Source organism: Cetorhinus maximus, chromosome 14 (genome assembly GCF_964194155.1).
Source record: "Cetorhinus maximus chromosome 14, sCetMax3.hap1.1, whole genome shotgun sequence".
NCBI lineage: Eukaryota > Metazoa > Chordata > Chondrichthyes > Lamniformes > Cetorhinidae > Cetorhinus > Cetorhinus maximus.
Genome location: NC_135892.1, coordinates 96,371,240 through 96,392,391, shown reverse-complemented (window position 1 = coordinate 96,392,391; position 21,152 = coordinate 96,371,240). Strand labels below are relative to the sequence as shown.

At 42.3% G+C, this 21,152-nt stretch overlaps 1 protein-coding gene across 1 annotated transcript in view; it reads left to right on the top strand.

Moving 5' to 3' along the window:
* ryr2a (ryanodine receptor 2a (cardiac)) overlaps positions 1 to 21,152 on the top strand; it is a 794,383-nt gene that overhangs the window by 731,989 nt on the left and 41,242 nt on the right. The window contains exons 89-95 of the mRNA XM_078557297.1: positions 1,779 to 1,846; positions 3,541 to 3,688; positions 11,107 to 11,193; positions 13,435 to 13,656; positions 16,051 to 16,181; positions 17,162 to 17,204; positions 18,321 to 18,454. Coding sequence (XP_078413423.1) covers positions 1,779 to 1,846; positions 3,541 to 3,688; positions 11,107 to 11,193; positions 13,435 to 13,656; positions 16,051 to 16,181; positions 17,162 to 17,204; positions 18,321 to 18,454 — 833 coding nt within the window. The remainder of the gene's footprint in view (positions 1 to 1,778; positions 1,847 to 3,540; positions 3,689 to 11,106; positions 11,194 to 13,434; positions 13,657 to 16,050; positions 16,182 to 17,161; positions 17,205 to 18,320; positions 18,455 to 21,152) is intronic.

Here is a 21,152-nt window from a genome sequence, read left to right as displayed (position 1 = left end):
ATTCTCCGTATAGGGCAGCCATCAGAGTGGGATCTACAACATTCTGGGCAGAATTTCGTGGTCCCCCCCACCAGCCCGTAAAATTCCGTGAATATTCTTCCCACGTCCTACCCACCCACCCCTGACCTGGCAGTGATTTTACGGGGGCAGACGAGGCCGAGGGCAATTAATGGCCTCTTGAGGGCCACTTGCCACCCAGCCGCAATTTTAGGCCAGCAGGAGGAGGTCCGGGAGGGCCTGGGGGAAGCCCGGCAGGTTAGCTTGCTCGGGCCTTGGGCTTCCCCAGAATATCAAATGGCTGTAGGGCAGCCGTAAGGAACAGGAATGCACTCCCCACTGGCTTTATCGATGGCGTGGCAGGAAACCCTGCCACCTGAAAAATTCTTCCCTATGATACCGTTTCTCCAACTCATTTTGAATGTGGCTCTCTGCTGGAAGGATGGAATTGCTGAATTGACCTGTATATGTGAAGAAATTTCTCTTTTTTAATTTGAATTTTTAAAGTTTATCAGAGTCATTAATATCAGAGGCTTATTTAACTGTCCGTAGCCATCACAAAATCATAACATTTTTTAAATAACTTTTCATAACAAATCCAGCATAATTTGTAATTTTTTTCATTTCATTCGACTTGATTTGAGTTGATGTGGAAACTAAACTTAATATGTCTCACTGGTATTACTTTGTACAATTAAAAGCATCAAAGACATTGGGACACTTTTTAGAGTAACCCATGGAATTAAATGTGCCATTCTGTCACTGGCCATGCTGTATGAGCATTGGTTTCCAGACTCCGAGGCCAGGATTTCCCATCCGGCGAGCGGGGGGTGGGGCCCACTCACTGACGCGAGATGATGTCGGGCGGAACTCCCGGCGTCACCCAGCGTCATTTCCCTTTTCAGGGGGGCGGGGGCTCAGCAGAATCAGCTGTGCGCCCGCCGACCTGTCAATGGCCAAATTGAGGCCATTGACAAAGTCATTAAAGTACTTAATGGACCTGCCCGTCCAACCTTAAGGTTGACAGGCAGGCCAGGACCCCTGGCGGGCATTGGAAAAATGCATGAAACCTCATCCACGGGTGGGATGAGGTTTCATGTAGGATTTTAAATTTTTAAATAAGTGTTAATGAAAGTGATGGACATGTCCCAACTCATGCGACAGTGTCACATGAGGGGACATGTCAGGGGATTATTTTTTCTATTGTTAACATTTTTAAATTTGGCGCCGATCTCCCTGAGGCAGCACTTAGCCTCAGGGAGATGAGTGCAGTGCGCGAAAGAGCACACTCTCAGTTTCGGGATCCCCCCCCACCCGCACAGGGAGTGCATAGCACTTCCTTGCGGACGTCATGCTGGGCAGGCTTTAATTGGCCTGCTCACATAAAATGGCAGATTGGGGGCGCTGATCGGAAGTGCACCTCCATGCGCCCACTCCTAAACTTCCCCCCCCAATGGGGGAAAATTCTGCCCCTAATGTTCAGAATTGCACAGATCTATAATGCCTGTTTCTTGCTTGATATTCCAGTTCATCAGCTACCCACTTCTAACTGGATCTCTCCCCTTTATACATAATCTTTGTATCCCACTGCCTCAATCAGGATCTAATGCACCATCTGATCCAATTCCATTGTTTACATCCACGAAAACTTTATTCCTTTGGTCATTCATCTTGGTATTAAAATTTTCCTGGGGTTAAAAATTCACACAAACATGATTTAATAAGAAAAAAAAAACAAGCCTGTATTACTTGAATCATTTTACTCACAAATGTATCCCTAGGATGAGAAAACAAAAGAAGATGAGACTGATGAGAAAGAAGAACATAAAGTTGAATCAGAAAAAGCTGAGTGAGTATTTTGATGGATCAGGATCCTCCCAGTGATGATTTCCTTTGAGGAAATGAAGACGTGTTTTTTATCAAATGGAATTACACCTTTAAGGGACATTGGGGTAAATTTTCATCATCACTGCTTGGGTAGTAATCTGGTGAATTAGTCTCCTATTGTTAGAAGCTGTCCAATTTTCACTCTTGTAAGTTAATGCCCAAGGTGGGGAGGGTGAAAACTTACCCCATTTTGTTTGAATAGTTGATGAGTTGAAGAAGCTGAAGTGGGAGAACTTTTCTCTTTTATATAACAGACAGTGAACCCAATAACAGCTACGTCAGTCCTGGTTCTTTTTGTGGCACCCTTGTTTCTGAGTCAGAAGGTTGTGTATTCAAGTCCCACCCCAGACTTGAGCACAAAAATCAAGGCTGACACGTCACTGCAGCACAGAGAGAGCACTGCGCTGCCACACGTGCTGTCTTTCAAACGACCATGTTAAACTGAAGCCCCCTCGGGTAGATATAAAAGATGCTAAGATGCTATTTCGAAGAAGGGAAGGGGATTTCTCCCTGGTGTCCCGGCCAATATTTTATCCCTCAATCAACATCACAAAATCAGAATATCTAGTCATTATCACATTACTGACTGTGGGAGCTTGCTGTGTGCAAATTGGTTGCCAGATTTGCTACATTACAACAGAGACTATAATTCAGAAAGCACTTAATTGGCTGTAAAGTGCTTGGGGTGGTCCTGCGCCTGTGAAAGGTGCTATATAAATGCATGTCTTTCCTCTACTTTTTTCTTTATAATCCAATGGTTCCCTTGATATAATTGTCACACATGCAGGTGACAAAATTAGACACTTTTGATAAAACTTGGTTAATCCATTTTGCTGTTTACCTTTTCTCCTCCACTGTTACTGCCTTGAATGAAATCAACAGAACATGGGATTAGCACCAGAGGTGCTGGAGAGTTGTGTTCACATGTTTTCTTGATGTGAGTGTCAATGGGCTATTCATGAGGGTGGGGGAGTGGGGGAGGTGGGAGACATCACAACCCATGTTCATTCAACATGCACACATCTGCACTTTCTACTGGGCTGATTTTTTTTTCTCTCCCCCTCCCTTATCCATGGATAGTGGGATAAATTGTATTGCTGCCAGGCTAAGGTTAGAAACTCTTTATAAGTAAATGATTCAATCTGGATTTATATTGGCTTCATATCAACTCTGCTGTCTATGTTTACAATGGAAACTACCAGTGTTAACTTGCCAAACTGTAATTACACCCTCATGCCTGTGGAAGTGGGCTAACTTGATTAATATTATAGTTGTTCCTGTGTTGTATTATCAGCTTGCACTGCAGATAAATTCCTATGATCCATCCACACCTACCTCTCAACTTCCCAAATTGCTCTGTTTTACTATATAATATTACATTAAAAGTATTATGTAAAATAGAATATATAACTTCAGACCAGTAACTTAATTATATCTTCACCCGCCGGCCCAATTATCCCCCACTTTCTAATCCAGCTTCACTTGAAGACAACACTTGGTCTTAGCTCCCCCTGTATAATGTCACTGGAAAATCGACTAGTGCGCAATTGTAAATATTTTATGTACCATATGTTTTTTTATTTTTTATTTTTATTTTGGGTTATTGAATATTTTGATTTTGGCTTGTTCAATAACAATTTTCTTTCTGGATTACAGCGGAGAAGACGGAGAAAAAGAGGAAAAAGTTACAGAAAAGAAGTCTCGACGAAGAAGGAGACAGCGACACACACAGAAAGTTGAAGAACCGGAAGTCCAAGAATCTGCCTTCTGGAAGAAAATTACAGCATATCAACAGAAGCTGCTTGTGAGTGCAACATTTTAGTTGAGGACATCAGTGTAGGTTCATTGGATTCCTTTGCAAGTTGGACATTAGAATTTGATCATTTTGAACCATTTTCTACCTGCATATTTTATACAGTTCACAGTTTAAATTTCACGCTGTAGGTGTTACATGCTATGTGAATTTTGCTATTTATACTATCTGTCAAATTGATCCAAAGTAATAGGAAGCACAGCAATTAATTTTCAATGCTGATTGAAAGCCAGCAATTCACTGCACACCAGGCAATGACCATCTCCAACAAGACCAAATCTAACCATTGCCCCATGACATTTAATGGCATTACCATTGCTGAGTCCCCCACTACCAACATCCTGGGGGTTACCATTGATCAGAAACTGAACTGGACTAGTGATATAAATACTGTGGCTACAAGAACAGGTCAGAGACTAGGAAGCCTGAGGTGGATAACTCACCTCCTGACTCCTCAAAGCCTGTCTTCCATCTACAAGGCACAAATCAGGAGTGTGATGGAATATTCTCCACTTGCCTGGATGAGCGCAGCTCCCACAACACTCAAGAAGCTTGACACCATTCAAGACAAAGCAACCTGCTTGATTGGCATCATATCCACAAATATTCACTCCCTCTATCACCTCCAGCACAGTAGCAGCAGTGTGTACCATCTACAAGATGCATTGCAGGAACTCACCAAGGCTCCTTCGACAGCACCTTCCAAACCCACGACCTCTACCATGTAGAAGGACAAGGGCAGCAGACACATGGGAACACCACCACTTGGAAATTTCCCTCCAAGTCACTCTCTATCCTGATTGGAAATATATTGCTGTTGATGGGTCAAAATCCTGGAACTTCCTCCCTAATAGCACTCTGGGTGTACCCACACCACATGGACTGCAGCAGTTCAAGAAGTCAGCTCACCACCATCTTCTCAAGGGCAACTAGGGAATGGGCAATAAATGCTGGCCCAGCCAGCATTGCCCACGTCCTGTGAATGAATAAATAAAACAGGAATTTGTCATATAATTTCACTGTGTACTTGTGACCAGTGAATGAAATGTTTTGGGCAGCAAAGTTACTCACATGAGGGGGATTGTTTTCCACTCATATAAAATATTAAGAAAGTAACTTTGATTTTTGGATGTCCATTTATTTCAGAGCTTCTGAAAGAAAGGCTAGGACCATCCCCCCCACTGGCCGGAAAGTCAAGGGTAACCCCACCTTGGCCGGTTATGGGAGTCCTAACACAATTTTACAAGCAGCAGACAATTTCCTTTAAGGTACAAGTACCCACCCCCAAGAGCTCCTGGCCAATGAGAGGTCGAAAAGCTCTTCAGTCCCAGCAGCGCCACCGGATGCCGTGGTGACTGCTGAGACTGCAGTCAGGTAGGACCAGCAATGGTGGAGGAGGCCCCGAAATGTAGGTAAGTGGGGTCGGACATGCTGGGGCCTGTCAAGCAAGTGAGGAGGGGTTACATGGTGAGGGCTTTCAAAGTGGGGACTACCCTTGCCACCTCAAGGGCCCTCCGTGGGCCAGAGGGTGTTGAATTAGGAGTCCCGCCCCTGAGGCTGCAAGGAGACTGCCAGGGTATACCTGGCTGTCTCCCCAAATGGCAATGAGCCCACCTGCCACTGACAAAATAACCAGTGGTGCCAGAAAGAGGCCATCAAGTGGCCCTGAATCGGCCACGTAAGGACCTTTATTGAGTAAGGGACGCACAAGGAGACAGGCGATTACATTGGAGGGAGAAGGAGACTGAGTGAGTAGTGAATTAGGTTCACATGGTAAGTTCTGGTAAGTCCTTTTCAGGTCTTAAGTATAGATTAAGGATCAAGACCTGACATAGTACTAACCTCCAAGTAAGTTAGGTTGGCTTGTTAAACAAAACTGCCTGGAGTGGCAGTTATCTGTCAGTCACCTGAAAGCAGTTGGTTCAAGTGGTGTTAATTAGTGTAGCAGGAAGCTAAACTAGCTAGTAACTTTTCAGAGGGTCTATAAGAGAGACAGGCTTTTCAAACCGCACGATCAGTAAGGGGCACATGAGGAGATCGGTGACAACGTCGGTGTGAGAAGGAGACTGAGTGATTAGTGAATTAGGTTCACATAGGAATTAGGTGCACAGGGGAAAGAGGTGTGGTATACATAGGAATTATTCTAAGTTAATTAAATGAGTAATTAAATTAAGTTAACTAAATAACATAACACCTGTCCTGACCTTGCTACTAATGTTGCAGCTGTGGAATGTAAGAGCTTTGGATGCCAAGGCGATCTATGACAAACACATCTGCAGAAAGTGTAAGCAGCTGGAGGAATTCTGGATCAGGATTATCGATTTGGAAGCTGAACTTCAGATGCTGCGCACCATACAGGAGGGGGAGAAATACCTGGATATTTTGTTCCAGAAGACGGTCATGCGCTTAGAAGAGGGTTGTCTGTTATGGTCGGCAGTGAGAGGCAGATGGATGTGACCCTGAGTGGGGCAGGTAATGGGACATAGCAGAAAGTAGTGGAGGAGCCTCAGACTTTGCAATTGCCAAACAGGTTTGAGGTGCTCACAACCTGTGTGGATGAAAGCAAGGTCTGTAAGGTGGATGAGCAGGCTGGCCATGGCACCATGGTACAGGAAGCCATTCAAGCGGAGTGAGCAAACAGGTAGTGGTAGTAGGGCACAGTATAGTGCGGGGGATTGACAATGTTTTCTGCAGCAAAGTGCGTTGTCTATCCGGTGCCAGGGTTCGGGACATCCATTCAGGGCTGGAGAGGAATTGTAGTAGGTGGGGACAGATCCAGTTATCGTGGTCCATGTAGGTACCAATGACATAGGCAGGACCAGGAAGTAGGTTCTGTATAGTCAGTATGAGAAGCTAGGTACCAAATTAAGAAGCAGAACCTCAAAGGTAATAATCTCTGGATCATTACCTGAGCCATGTGCAAATTGGCATAGGGCAAATAAGATTAGGGAGATGAATGTATGGCTCAAAGACTGGCGTGGGAGAAGTGGGTCCTGTTTTGTGGGCAGTGGCATCAGTACTGGGGAAAGTGGGGGCTGTACCATTGGGATGGTCTACACCTGAGCCATGCTGGGATATGTATTCTTGCGAATCACATAACTAGGGCAATAGAGAGGGCTTTAAACTAAACAAGGGTGGTGAGGGATCAAGCTTGGGTAGATGTGACAAATCAAGGGATAGTTTCAAGGCAGGAGACCATAATAGCAATATGGGAAATGAGGGTCATAGAATAGCAGGAAGGGGCAGAGGGATAAAACCTAAGAATACACCAGTAGTCAAGACTAGATGTTACAAAGATAATAAAAAGACAAAACTAAAAGCTCTGTATCTGAATGCACGTAGCATTTGTAACAAATAAATGAATTGATATCTCACGTTGAAGTAAATAAATATGATCTGATAGCCATTACGGAGATGTGGCTGCAGAATGACAAGGATTGGGTTCTGAATATTGAGGGGGTATATGATTTTCAAGAAGAATAGGAAACTAGGTAAAGGTGGAGGGGTGGCACAGTTGATCAAGGATGGCATTGGTGTAATAGTTACAGGTGATCTTGGTTCAGGAGAGCAGGATGTAGAATCAGTTTGATAGAGATGAGGAACAGTAGGGGAAAGAAGTCACAAGTGGGAGTAGTCTACAGGCCCCCTAACAGTCATCACAATGTAAGACAAAATATACAAGAAGGAATATTGGGTGCTTGTGATAAAGGGACGGCATTAATCATGGGTGATTTTAATCTACATATAAATTGGAAAAATCAGATTGGCAGTAGTAGCCTGGATAAGGAGTTCATAGAATGCTTTCAAGATAATTTCTTAGAGCAGTACGTTCTGGAACCAACCAGAGAGCAGGTTATATTAGACTTGGTATTATGTAATGTGACAGGATTAATTAACAACCTCGGAGTGAAGAAGGCACCCCTAGGTAGCAGTGACCACAGTGTTTGAATTTTACATCCAGGTTGAAAGGGAGAAGAATGGGTCAAAACTATTATTTTAAACTTAAGTAAGGGCAACTATGTGGGCATGAAAGCTGAGCTAGCTGAGGTGAACTGGGATACTAGGCTAGGGGATAGGTCAATAGAGAAGCAGTGGCAGACACTTAAGGGGATATTTTAGAATACTTAGAATAAGTATATTCCTGCTATAAAGAAACATTCTAAGGGGAGAACCCACCATCCATGATTAACTAAAGAAGTTAAGGAAAGCATCAAATTTAAGGAAAAAACACATAACTGCGCAAAGATGAGTGACATGTCAGATGATTGGTCAGAATATAAAGAACAGCAGAGAATGACTAAAAGGTTAATCACAAGTGAAAAATTAGAGTGTGAGAGGAAGCTAGCTAGAAATGTGAAAATGGATAGCAAGAGTTTCTACAGATATTTAAAAAGGAAAAGAGTAAGTAAAGTGAGTGGTGGTCTTCTAGAGAGTGACAGTGGCATGTTAATAATCGGTAAAAAGAAAACGGCAGATGAAATTAACAAATGTTTTGCTTCTGTCCTCACTATAGAGGATACAAAAAACATTCCAGTCATAGCTATAAATCAGGTGATGGAAGGGACAGGGGAACTTGGTGAAATACAATCACTAGGGATAGTTGTTTGGTAGCACAGAGCTTGAGTATTGCTGAAAAAGACATTTTGTCAAAGCTTTTCATCTTGCACTGAACAGAATTCTTGTGATTGTCCTGATGAGTGCAAGACGAAAACTTCAACAAAATGCATCTTTTCAGCAATAATCACTGGGGAAGTGGTACTGAGCAAACTGATGGAGCTGCGGACTGACAAGTCTTCGGCTCCTGATGGACTTTATCCTCGGGTCTTAAAAGAGGTGGCTAATGAGGTAGTAGATGCGTTAGTGTTAATTTTCCAAAACTCCCTAGATTTTGGAAAGGACCCATCAGACTGGGAATCAGCAAATATAAACCCTCTATTCAAGAAGAGAGGGAGGCAGAAAACAGGAAACTATAGGCCAGTTAGCTTGATACCTGTCATGGGGAAGGTGTTTGAATCGATCACTAAGGAGGTAATAGCTGGGCACTTCGAGAAACTCATGGTAATCGGGAAGAGTCAACTAGGTTTTGTAAAAGGGAAACCGTGTTTAACCAATTTATTGGAGCTCTTTGAAGGAATACCAGGCGCTGTGGATAAAGTGGAACCTGTAGACATACTGTACTTGGATTTCCAGAAGGCATTTGATAAGGTGCTATATCAAAGGTTATTGTGGAAAATAAAAGCTCATGGTGTAGGAGGTAACATATTAGCATGGATAGAAGAATGGCTGGCTGACAAAAAACAGAGTATGCATAAATGGGTCTTTTTCTGATTGGCAGGATGTGAAGAGTGCAATCCCGCAGGGGTCTGTGCTTGGGCCTCAGCTTTTTACAATTTATAGCAATGACTTAGATGAGGGGAGTGAAGGCATGGTAGCTAAATTTGCAAATGACACAAAGATAGGTAGGAAAGTATGTTGTGAAGAGGACACAAGGAGGTTGCAGATGGATATAGATAGGTTGAGAGAATGGCCAAAAATCTGGCAGATGGAGTATAATGTAGGAAAATGTGAAGTTGTTCACTTTGGCAGGAAGAATAAAAAAGCACAGTATTACTTAAATGTAGAACGCCTGCAGAATTCCGAGGTGCAGAGGGATCTAGGTATCCTTGTGCATGAGTCACAAGAAGTTAATATGCAGGTACAGCAAGTAATTAAGAAGGCTAATGGAATGCTATCCTTTATTACGAGAGGAATTGAACATAAAAGTAAAGGTGTTATGATTCAGTTATACCAGGCTTTGGTGAGGCCACATCTCGAGTATAGTGTGCAGTTTTGGTCTCCTTATTTAAGGAAGGATGAAAATGCGTTGGAGGTAGTTCAGAGGAGGTTTACTAGATTAATACCTGGAATGAGCAGGTTGCCTTATGAGGAAAGGTTAGACAGACTGGGCTTGCTTCCACTGGAGCTCCAGAGAGTGAGGGGTGACTTGATTGAAGTATATAAGATCATTAATGGTATTGACAAGGTGGATGTGGAAAGGATGTTTCCTCTTGTGGGTGAGCCCAGAACTCTTTTAAAATTCGGGGTTTCCCTTTTAGGACAGAGATGAGGAGAAATTTTTTCTCTCAGGGTTGTGTGACTTTGGAACTCTCTGCCTCCAAAGGCAGTGGAGGCAGGGTCATTGAATATTTTTAAGGCAGAGGTAGGTAGATTCTTGTTAGGCAAGGGAATCAAAGGGTATCGGAAGTAGAAGGGAATGTGGAATTCAAAACACAAAAAGATCAGCCATGAACTTATTGAATGGTGGAGCAGGCTCAAGGGGCTGAATAGCCTACTTCTGCTCCTATTTCGTATGTTTGTATGTTCAGGGTAGGATGGCCTTCCGGCACCTTCCCCGCTGCTGGTAAATACCAGCGGCAGTTGAAAGGCGACGGGCATGTTACATACCCATCCTTCCACCCGATTTCTCACCCCGACACCTCCCAGCATGCTCCCAGAGGCTCCATAAAATCCCGGCCACAGTATGAGTTTGAGCATTAGAATCGAGCAGCAGTTTTTAGTTTGAGAGAAAGGGGAAACCTTGGTGGTCATATATCCTTTATACCCTCCAGCCAATTTCTCTTTCCGATGAAGTCAATAGAAAAGGAAATCAGGCAGAATGTATAAAGAGCAGCCGATCTGTAAGTGTCAGGTCGCTTCCTGTGGCCATACTGAAAATACCACCCTGGTTTTCCATTTTTATTCCGAGAACCTCTCTATTTGCTTTTTTTAACTGGAAGCTTTCATGTGCCTTTTCCTGAATATGTCGATTTCTTTTTGGAGTACACTGGGGACACTTCCCCTAAGAACACATTATTTATTCCTGAATTTGGCAAGAGATTCCTGGGTCAACTGAAGCTTTCAATTAAGATTAAGATCAATAGGCTTTTGTTAAGTAAAGTGTATCAAGGAATATGGAGCAAAGGCAGGCAAAGCTTTCTGAGGTACAGATCAGCCATGCTCTCTAATTGAATAACGAAACAAGTTTGAGGGCCTGAATGGCTACTGCCGTTCCTTTGTGCAGGGAACATAACAGTTTAATTCTGTCCTCATACAATATTCACAGGATATGTCCAAGGGCTGCTGGGCTCTGAGTACAGGTCCTGCTAAGACCAGAAATTCAAGTACAGACCATGGACCAAATGTGGGACCTTCTAGGCCCTCACTGAGTTGCTGGGCACCCAACCATCTTTTGCCTTTCTTTAAGTTTTTCTTTAAAATCCACTTTAATTCAGAACATTTGAAGGCATGCTTCAGTGTTGCTTTCCTAAGTTAATTACACTAAGTATTAAGGTACATTTACTGTCTTTATAGATTTATTGTTTAGAATTTTATTTATGTTAAAATATTCCACAATGCATTTGTTCCTCCAGAATTACTTTGCACGCAACTTCTACAACATGAGGATGCTGGCATTGTTTGTAGCCTTTGCAATTAACTTCATTCTCCTCTTCTATAAGGTAAGAGGTTGTATACTTGTATAATTTTTTGGGGGGGTGGGTGGTGGTTTGCGGACGATGAAATCTAACCAATAGACAGCTTTTTGTTGTCTAGAATTGTCCTTAATTGACTTCCTTCATGTTGATTGCTTTTCTTATTACGAGGCTTTTCTCACTGACGTAAATGATGTAACAATACATGATGATTTATCCGCCATTCTTTTCGAAGTTATAGAAACTGTTGACATTTCAATGCATTTCTTAATTGAGTAATTTTTTTTTTTGCAAACTAATCAAAATTTGTCAGCGATGAAACAGGTCGATTTCCAATTTGCCCTTCCACCAGAACTCAGTGGGAGCCCAGGGGTCCTCCCTTAAATGAGCAGATTGGACTCCGATCACCAGGACCCACGTGCAATTTGGGTTTTCCCAACTGGCTTCCCTGCCAGACCAACCTGGTGACGAGGAGCTGGGGCCAGAAAAAGACCAGAAAGTTGAATGTATTTTTATTTCAATGCGGGCCAGGAGGAACAGAAGAGCTGCACAGGTTACCACAACAAAGCCTTGGGCCGCCCCTAACGAGGGCTTTCCTCCCCCGCCCCTGACCAAGATCCCTTTCCGATATTCTTCCCAACAACTTAGCTGAGCACCCTGCTGTTGCAGTAGTGGCCTCCTGATGCCCAAAAACTCGCTCCCACCTGTCTGCCAGCTACTATTGCTGAATTTAGTGCAAAACCTAATAGGACCTATGCAGATGAAGTCCAGGAGTTTATAATTGCCAGGGTTTCATGCTGAGGGGTCCAGACAATTTGCCACTCTCTTGGGCCTGTGCCAGCATGACTCCTGTCCAGGTGCTAAAATCCTGGTTATATTGACATATATTAATCAGGATTACTTGGAAACTTTAGTGCATAATCAAGAATGGACCATCAGTGCTAATGGTGTGCTACACTGTCAGATGTGCCTCTTTGGGTGAGATGTTAAACCAAAAGTCGATCTACCCTCTCAGTTGGTTGTAAAGGATCCCATGGTTTAATTCAGAAAAGACCAGGGGAATTCCTTCGGTGTTCTGGCCAACATTTATGCCTCAACCAACACTGCTAAAATTGTTTTTTTTTGGCTATTTATTTCAATGTTGTATGTGGGACCTTGCTGTGTATGTATCAGCTGCTATGTTTAGTTACATTACAACAATGCCTCATCGGTTGGAACGTGCTTTGGGACAATCCTGAGGATGAGAAAGGCACTATATAAATGCAGATTCTTTCTTTAGTGATCACAGAGCTTTATGGATACTTTTTCATGGTAAACATTATTAACAAATTCAAGCTAATCAATAGAGAAATCAATAAAACTATCAAATTCATGTAATTATATGTTTTGAGTATTGTCTTCAGTAGTAATGAGTGAGTAGGTAGGGTTTGGGCTACCTAATCCATCACTGTTGCTTGACCCAAGAGACAAACTTCAAAACACCAGACGAATGCCACTTCGAGTATCGCGGTGTTTAAAAATGACTTCAGCTGATATTTCTCAAGCCTGTTCAGTGGAAATTTATTTGCTAAGGTATGACATTGTTTGAAGTCAGAGCTTTTCTTTTGATCAATGTTGTACCAGTGTAGCATGTTTTGCTGGCATATCATTAATTCTTAGAAACTCACTACATGTTTCCTGTTGGTCTGATACCAGATGACGAGTGCTGTCATTATTTAGTTTACTTGACTATAAGAGTGATGGCAGATTGGTATAGTAAGGGACATCACCAAGCCACAATCATAAGTCAAATTATGTATAGACAATGGTTACCCCAACATGCTGCATCATCCATGCCTCAATTTAAAAAGGTGTGCATGATAGTGTTCACATAGGATTCAGTATAAAACATTTCAAGCATCAGTATTGAAAATGATTATATCCCTGTTTGTCCCAGATGGTTGAAATTAGCTCAAGATACTTTTCATGAAAAAAGGTTTGGCAATTATTTTCTGTATATTGGTAAGCACACAATGTAGTTAGGATAGTCAAATTTATAAAGCATTACACCGTTTGTGAATCATAACATAATTAAAATCATACTTGACTTTTCTTGCCAAACCAAAAAACTTCAAGGCAAGCGCATGTTTATAAAGACAATGCCTTTAAAAAATACCCTGACATTTGATTTGCTTCTATTGCAGACTGTGAATGGCAAGTTTGTAAATTATGTTGGATATTTTGACTACTGGTGGCAAGCTACTATTACTAATGTGTAATGTTCAACAGGTATCAACTTCTCCATCCATAGAAGAGAAAGAGAGTAGCCTTGGTGTTTACAATCAAGAAGGTGGAGGTTCTCGATGGAGCAGTATGGGAAGTAGGCACAGGGTCACAGTGCACTATGTTCTACAAGAAAGCAGTGGCTATATGGAACCCACTCTGAGAATTCTGGCCATCCTGCACACTGTCATCTCATTTTTCTGCATCATTGGCTACTACTGTTTGAAGGTAAGGCAATTTTTGGTTATTACAAACACTTCACAGAAAAATCTGGGGCAGAATCTTCGGGTCAGCGAGCGGGGTGTTTGCTGACACGTAAAATGATGCGCAGTGACATTGGGCATGCGTCCCGACGTCACCGCGTGTCATTCAGATATTCAGTTCGGTGGGCGGGCACTGGAGTCGGCTGCACACCCGCCCAACTGTCAAAGGCCTATTAAGTATTAAATATCAATTAAAACACTTAACTGAGCTGCCCGTCCAACCTTAAAGTTGGCGGGCAGGCGAAGAGCCCAGGCGGCCTTCGCATTTATCATGAAGCCTCATCCACAGGCTTGAAGTTTCATAAAGGTTTTTAAAGTTTAATAAAATTTTTCAATAAAATTGATTGACATGTCCCAGCCCATGTGACACTGCCACATGAAGGGACATGTCTTAAAAAATTTCTTTTGTCTTTATTAAAATTTTTAAAAATCCAAGTAATCTCCCTGAGGCCGCTCTGTGCTTCAGGGAGATTTCTGTGCATGCACGAAAGAGCCTACTCCCCCCGCCCGCGCAGGGAGAGCTCAGCGCTCCCAGGTGCACGTCACGCTGGGCGGGCCTTAATTGGCCCGCCCACATAAAATGGCAGCGCGCAGCCGATCTCGGGCGCACCTGCCAACGCCCGCTCCCGTCCAACCTCCCCCCTCCCCCGTTGGGGAGAAAATGCTCCCCCTGTTTTGTTCTGCAGGCTACATGAACTCATTTTGAAAGCTGCAAGTTGTGTTCCCAGAATCAAACGGGAAATTGTATTTCAAGACTTGGAAGATAATTTTATCTAACTTTCAATATATGAACCTTTTGTATTTGATTATGTTAACTGGACTATTTAATTGCATTCATTGTTCAGTGATCTCTTTTGCTTAAATTACAGAGTTTACTATTTTTGCTGCCCAAGTTGTATAGTGGTCACTTGGGTTTTTATGAGAATGACTCTCCTGGCTTCTGTAGCCGACAGCAGATTACTGGATATTACCTAGGAATGATTATAAGGCAGTAATTTGTTTTTATTCTTTCATAGGGTGTGGGCCTCGCTGGGTAGGCCAGCATATAGTGCCCATCCCTAATTGCCCTTGAAAAGTTGGTGGTGAGCCGTCTTTTTGAACCACTGCAGTCCATGTGGTGTAGGTACACCCACAGTGCTGTTAGGGAGGGAATTCCACGATTTTGACCCATTGACAGTGAAGGAATGGAGATATAGTTCTAAGTCAGGATGATCTGTGGCTTGGAGGGGAGCTTGTAGGTAGTGGAGTTCCCATGCATCTGCTGCCCTTGTCCTTTGACGTGATAGAGGTTGCAGGTTGGAAGATGCTGTCGAAGGAGTAATCCAATCAATGGATTCAGTCGACATCAGCAAAGTGTTGTCAAAGCAAAGATCAAACAGTTTGAAACCATCATCTGAAACCTGGTATCAGATTACAGGCTTGAAATCATAATTATTAGTATACACAATGAACCATCAGGTGGATTTTATTCCATTGTAGGCATGTATTTTGTGCCATTGGCAGGTCTCCCTACTCACACACTATTGGTATGAGAAGAGATTTACTCTGCAGAATTAACCAGTATGATAGAATCGCTGCACATTTTTAAAAATTCTTTCACGGATGTGGACGTTGCTGGCAAGGCAAACACTTGTCACCTACCCCGTGAATCCTAATTGCCCTTGAACTGAGTGACGTGCTAGGCCAGTTAAGAGTCAATTATATTGCAGTGGGTCTGGAGTCACATGTAGGCCATACCAGGTAAGGATGGCACATTTCCTCCCCTAAAGGGCATTAGTGAACCAGATGGGATTTTACAATAATTGATGATGGCTGTCGCAGTCACCACTAGCTTTATATTCCAGATTTATTAATTGAATTTAAATCCCGCCAGCTGCCATGATAGGATTTGAACCTATGTCCCAAGAGCGTTAGCCTGGGCCTCTGGATTATCTTCAACTATAATGAAGAGTGTACACAATTCTCTGCATGAGGTCCATTCCTAGTAATTAGCTTCAGGTGGACTTTACCATTTTATGCCATACAATCAGGCTATACACTATGAGCTTCCATGTTAACTATTCCATTGCATTTTTAATTATTAGTGCTTCTTTATTTGAAGTTTGCAGCATTCACTGATAACAGGTCACAGCATTCATTTGCCCAAATCTCTATCATCTTTGAAATGAACTATCAAACATTTAGGAGATGGCAATCTTTTGTATCTCATCAGTGAACAAATATGATTTTCTTGCATATGGCCATAAACCAGTCTATAGTTAAGAGGTTACAAGACAATCTACAAAATGGGAGGTTGATGATCATAATATTTGAGCTGTGATGTCATTCAGACAAGCTTATCTGCTTATTTTATTTGCAGGTCCCACTGGTTATTTTCAAGCGAGAGAAAGAGGTTGCTAGGAAGTTGGAGTTTGACGGGTTGTACATCACAGAACAACCTTCAGAGGATGACATCAAGGGACAATGGGATAGGCTCGTTATAAACACGCAGTGAGTAGCATTAAGCGTTGAGTATTCTATGTAATTTTATTGATGGATATATGGTTGAAGGAAAGAGGATAAAGAAATATGAAGTCCGTGTGTAGCATAAGGGTTTAGGACCAATTCTGGTGTGGAGGGTTGTTATCAATATGGATTGGTTGAGCTGAAAAGCCTGTTTCGGTATTGCCATTTCTATGTAGTTCTGTGTAACCTTGATACGTTGACTTGACCGAAAAGCCTACCATTGGTTTAAAAAACTTGATATTAATGTTGGGCCTGAGCCAACAACTCAACAGTTAATGGTACAGGTCACCTGAATTATGAAAGAACTGCAGTGCGGACTTCCGATAATAAATGTACAAGGGTTTAAATCTTCCTGTGCAATTGGTTTTCTTATTGAGCGACATTTAAATTCGTGTCTCTGCTCATGTAGTCATTAATTCTTTTATTTTAAACAAGTTAAAGAGAACGCTAAAAGTATCGATGCAAATTAATAAGGCGATTAGTAAAAAGCAAACAAAGCACTTTAGTTAATTTTTAGAGGGTTAGGATTGAAAAGCTAAGAGCTAATAACAAACTTGTTTGGAAACTTGCTTAAACCACACTTGGGCCAGGATTTTATAGCCCCTCCTATCCAGTGGGATATTATGATCCTGCCGAACTGAATGAAGATTTAAATGGCCCGCCACATGAATTTTCCCTTCCACAGATGGTAAACTGTAATTAGCCAGATTAGCTCTGTTTCCCTTTTTAAGAGTGGGTACTATACATTGGCCACTCTCCAGTGCTTTGGGACATTTCCACACCTCCAGTTGCTACTGAAGTTTTCTCTCTTAAATACTAGTAAGCAAGATTACATTCTGTTTCACCATCCCCTGCCACTGTGCCCATCTGGGACAACACCTGGCCAGCAAATCTGTCTTTTTAATTTTTATGGTATGGGAGAGCCAGGAGATGTGATTGATAATAACTCTGTCCTCCTCTTTCAGATCTTTCCCTTATAACTATTGGGACAAGTTTGTGAAGAGAAAGGTAAAGAGCAAGTTCAAACTTACATTTTCTGTGATTTCCTTACATTCTGCGCACACTGGGGCAGAATTTGATTTTTTTAGGAGCTTGCTGGTCAGCTGATCGCCCTGGTTGTGAAGTAACCTCCCATGATGAGGGCTTGGCCTCATTTAATTTCATGAGGTGAGCTGCAGAGTGTTAAACAGGTGTCCCGCTGCAACTCGCCAGATCAGGGCTGAAAATCAGGCCAGCAATGCCGTCAGTGATGTAATTTCAGGAGGGGGCTCCTGGGGCAGAGAGCCCAGATTGTTCCTTTGGAAGCCCCCAGAAATAATTGAATACTTCCATGGGCCTCCTCTTTTCCATGTCAATCAGTTCACACTTAAAATGGTCTAATCGGAGCCCTATTTATATAATTGGACACAGATTTCTGTGCTAATTATGGTTCACCTCCTGAATCAGGCAGGTGCTTTGGACACCTGGCAGTAGGCCCCTTTTAAAATGGACCTGGCGCTTATGGGATGTTTGTTCTTCAGACCCTAATTTGAAGCTGTTATCATCCCATAAATGTCAGATGAAGGCAGTCAAAATCGACTGCACTGATTCTTATATGTTTGTTTACTCACTGCTAATTTGAAATTGATGAGCATCCAGCCAGCGAATTCATCTGAAGAATATTAATTTCAATAAAACATTTATTTCAACTTTGAAACTATCCAGGTATTAATTGTGGAAAACAAGTAAGTTCAGCTGATAGTAAATTTAAAGTAAAAATTACTGTCAGCAGTCTTATGGTAGGATGCTTAATAAGCATTTATTCATTTCTTTGCTGAGCTGCTTAACCAAGGTGTTACACTGAATTATTTTAAAACAGTTAAGACTTCTGTCAAAATACCAGGAAGACAATTTGGTATGAACAAATTCAGCATTAGTTCAATGATCTCACCGCTAGAAATGCCTATCTTAACATCCATCTACACTGAGGCTAATGAGTTCAGAATATTACATAATACTGCATTAATATGTGTCTATGTAAGTATTCTACCATTGAGCAGTCCAACTTTGTTGAACCTTGCCTCTCATTGCTTTATGTAAAGCTAAATTCCTTTAATAACTCTAGCTAACCCTGCCTCCCTACAGGTTATGGATAAGTATGGAGAATTCTACGGGAGGGATAGGATCAGTGAACTGTTGGGAATGGACAAAGCTGCTTTAGATTTCAGTGATGCACAGGAGAAGAAGAAACCCAAGAAAGAGAACTCCTTCTCTGCAGTGTGAGTAGTATTTAGACCTAATTTATGTATTGTGACATAAGTGTAAGGACACATCGATTCATTTCAAGTGATCTACTTTCTTGAAGGGAGGAGAGGATTCTCATTGGAACATACATGTTGAGATCCAGTTGTAAGGAAGTTTTGCCCAAAGGCACAAGGGTCATAATTTGAATTGATATGTTATCTAGAGGGTACCTGTCCTGTTTTCCATTCGGACCATAATAAAATTAAATATGTTTCTGCTCTGTTAAGAAACAAATGGCTTAGCAGTCACATAAACTGGGTGATGTTGGTGGGTGCAGTAGATTTAAGTTAGCTGGGTGGAATGTATGTCATGTATGTTTAGAGGTGAGGGGAGTGCATTGGCACAAGCAAGACTTCATTGGGATCAGTAAGTAAAATGCTTTTAAGCAAAGATCCAAGATTACTCAGGCAGTAGGATAGTAATTCAACAGAATTGGAGAGAAAGGGATTTGCACGTTAATTAAATGGCTCTGTGTATGGTTTGTTCTGCGTCCTGTCACATTGATGCCACCTTTCCACAGAGAAGGGTGTTGAATATATTGTCCTTTGTAAATAATGGCCTGGATTTTCATCTTTGAAGCAGGAATCGCGAGTCAGGCCAATTTGCCAACTTGCAATATTGCCTCCTGTCTGGCAATGCCTGCCCATGGTATTTCCATCGTGAGGTGGTGAAGGCAGAATGTAATTGGGGCAGCCACCTCCAGAAGCTCCTTTCAATAGATGAGTGTGAGGCCCCCTGGATCCTCACCCTCCTACACCTCTCACCAACCTATATCCCTCACCCTCAATGACACCCTCTCACCCACATGTCCCCCATTCCCCCATGCCCACACCATACCCCCATAGCCCCTCCATTCCCCCATGATCCGAAGCCCACTCACCCACCCTCCATACCCCCTCATCTCTCCTCCATTCCCACACCCCAGTATCCACTGCATACAGAACTCTTGAGCACTATAATGCCATTGGTAATTTTTGAAATGCTCATGAAACTGTTGAAATAAACAAAGTAATTTGAAAACCACTTCAAAAAAGCCATTATCCTCTTAAGTGGTCATAAGACTGGCAAGATTAATGAACTCTGTCGCCATGACAGCTGTGTTAACAAAGCCTGCTGAGCTGAATCCATTGGTAGAGTCAGAGCTCAGCCAAGCATTCATAATGGGATTCCTTTGTATTGCTGTATAAATAAAGCCTCTAAAGCTGAATATATTAAAATCTTTGAAGTCTTCAAAAATATTCAGCCATCTGCTCATGATTAAAAGCAGGGAACAGATGTCTGAGCTGTCATTCAATTCAAAGATTAAGTCATAGGGGACAAATGACACAGTCAAATCTGAATATCACTATTTTTCAATGCAGAAGAGCACTTTCTGCATTGGATAATGCACTCTACTGAATCTGAAGACTTCACTTTCACAATGCTGGTCAATTTAATGGTCACCTAGCTTTTAAGAACAAAGGCCTATCATAAATCACTGCATTAAAAGCATATTTAACTTATCACACAATATTACATTATGACATGTGAAGTTGGCAAAGCCTTTTGAACTTACCTGTCAAAAGTTCCTGACTCCAGATTAGGGTTCCCTCTGAGATGCTGTGCACCATGTTGTCTACATAACTCTACATAACTGACTCCATGAAAATAGCAGGGGGTCTAAAATGCCAACCCCTGCAGTGGAGCCAGCAAGGTTTGGAATGCTGTGTTGGGGTTTATTATCCGTATCTTTATCCCGCGCCGCTAAAAATAACCAGCGATAGGAATGGTGGCGGGAATCCTAGAATCTGATTCTGCCTGCCATTACAATCCAGCCCAATGTCTCTTGATATATTTGTACACAGCCAACAGCCTAATTTGGTATAAAGCATGTGAACTGGAATAGGCTATTTAATGCCTTGTGCCTATTCCACCATTCAGGGAGATCATGGCTGAACTGTGACCTACCTCCACATACTTGCCTTTGCCCCCTATCCATTAATATCTTTGGTTAACAGAAACCTATCAATTTAAGATTTGAATTGACAATTGCTCTACCATCAATTGTCATTTGCAGAAGAGAGCTCCAAACATCTACCAGCCTTTGCATTTGGAAGTGTTTCCTAATTTCAGTCCTGAAAGGCCTGGCTCTAATTTTTAGGCTAAGCCCTTTTGTCCTAGATTCTCCAACCAATCCATTCCCCTTAATATCCTGGACGCTTTGATGAAATCACCCTTTAACAATCAAATTTCCAGGGACCACAACTCTAGTTAGGAATCTCTGTAATTTAGACCATAAGACATAGGAGCAGAAATTAGGCCATTCGGCCCATCGAGTCTACTCTGCCATTCAATCATGGCTGATAAATTTCTCAACCCCATTCTCTCGCCTTCTCCCCGTAACCTTTCATCCCCTTACCAATCAAGAACCTATCTATCTCGGTCTTAAATACACTCAATGACCTGGCCTCCACAGCCTTCTGTGGCAATGAATTCCATAGATTCACCACTCTCTGGCTAAAGAAGTTTCTCCTCATCTCTGTTCTAAAAGGTCTTCCCTTTACCCTGAGGCTGTGCCCTTGGGTCCTAGTCTCTCCTACTAATGGAAACATCTTCCCAACGTCCACTCTATCCGGGCCTTTCAGTATTCTGTAAGTTTCAATCAGATCCCCCCTCATCCTTCTAAACTCCATC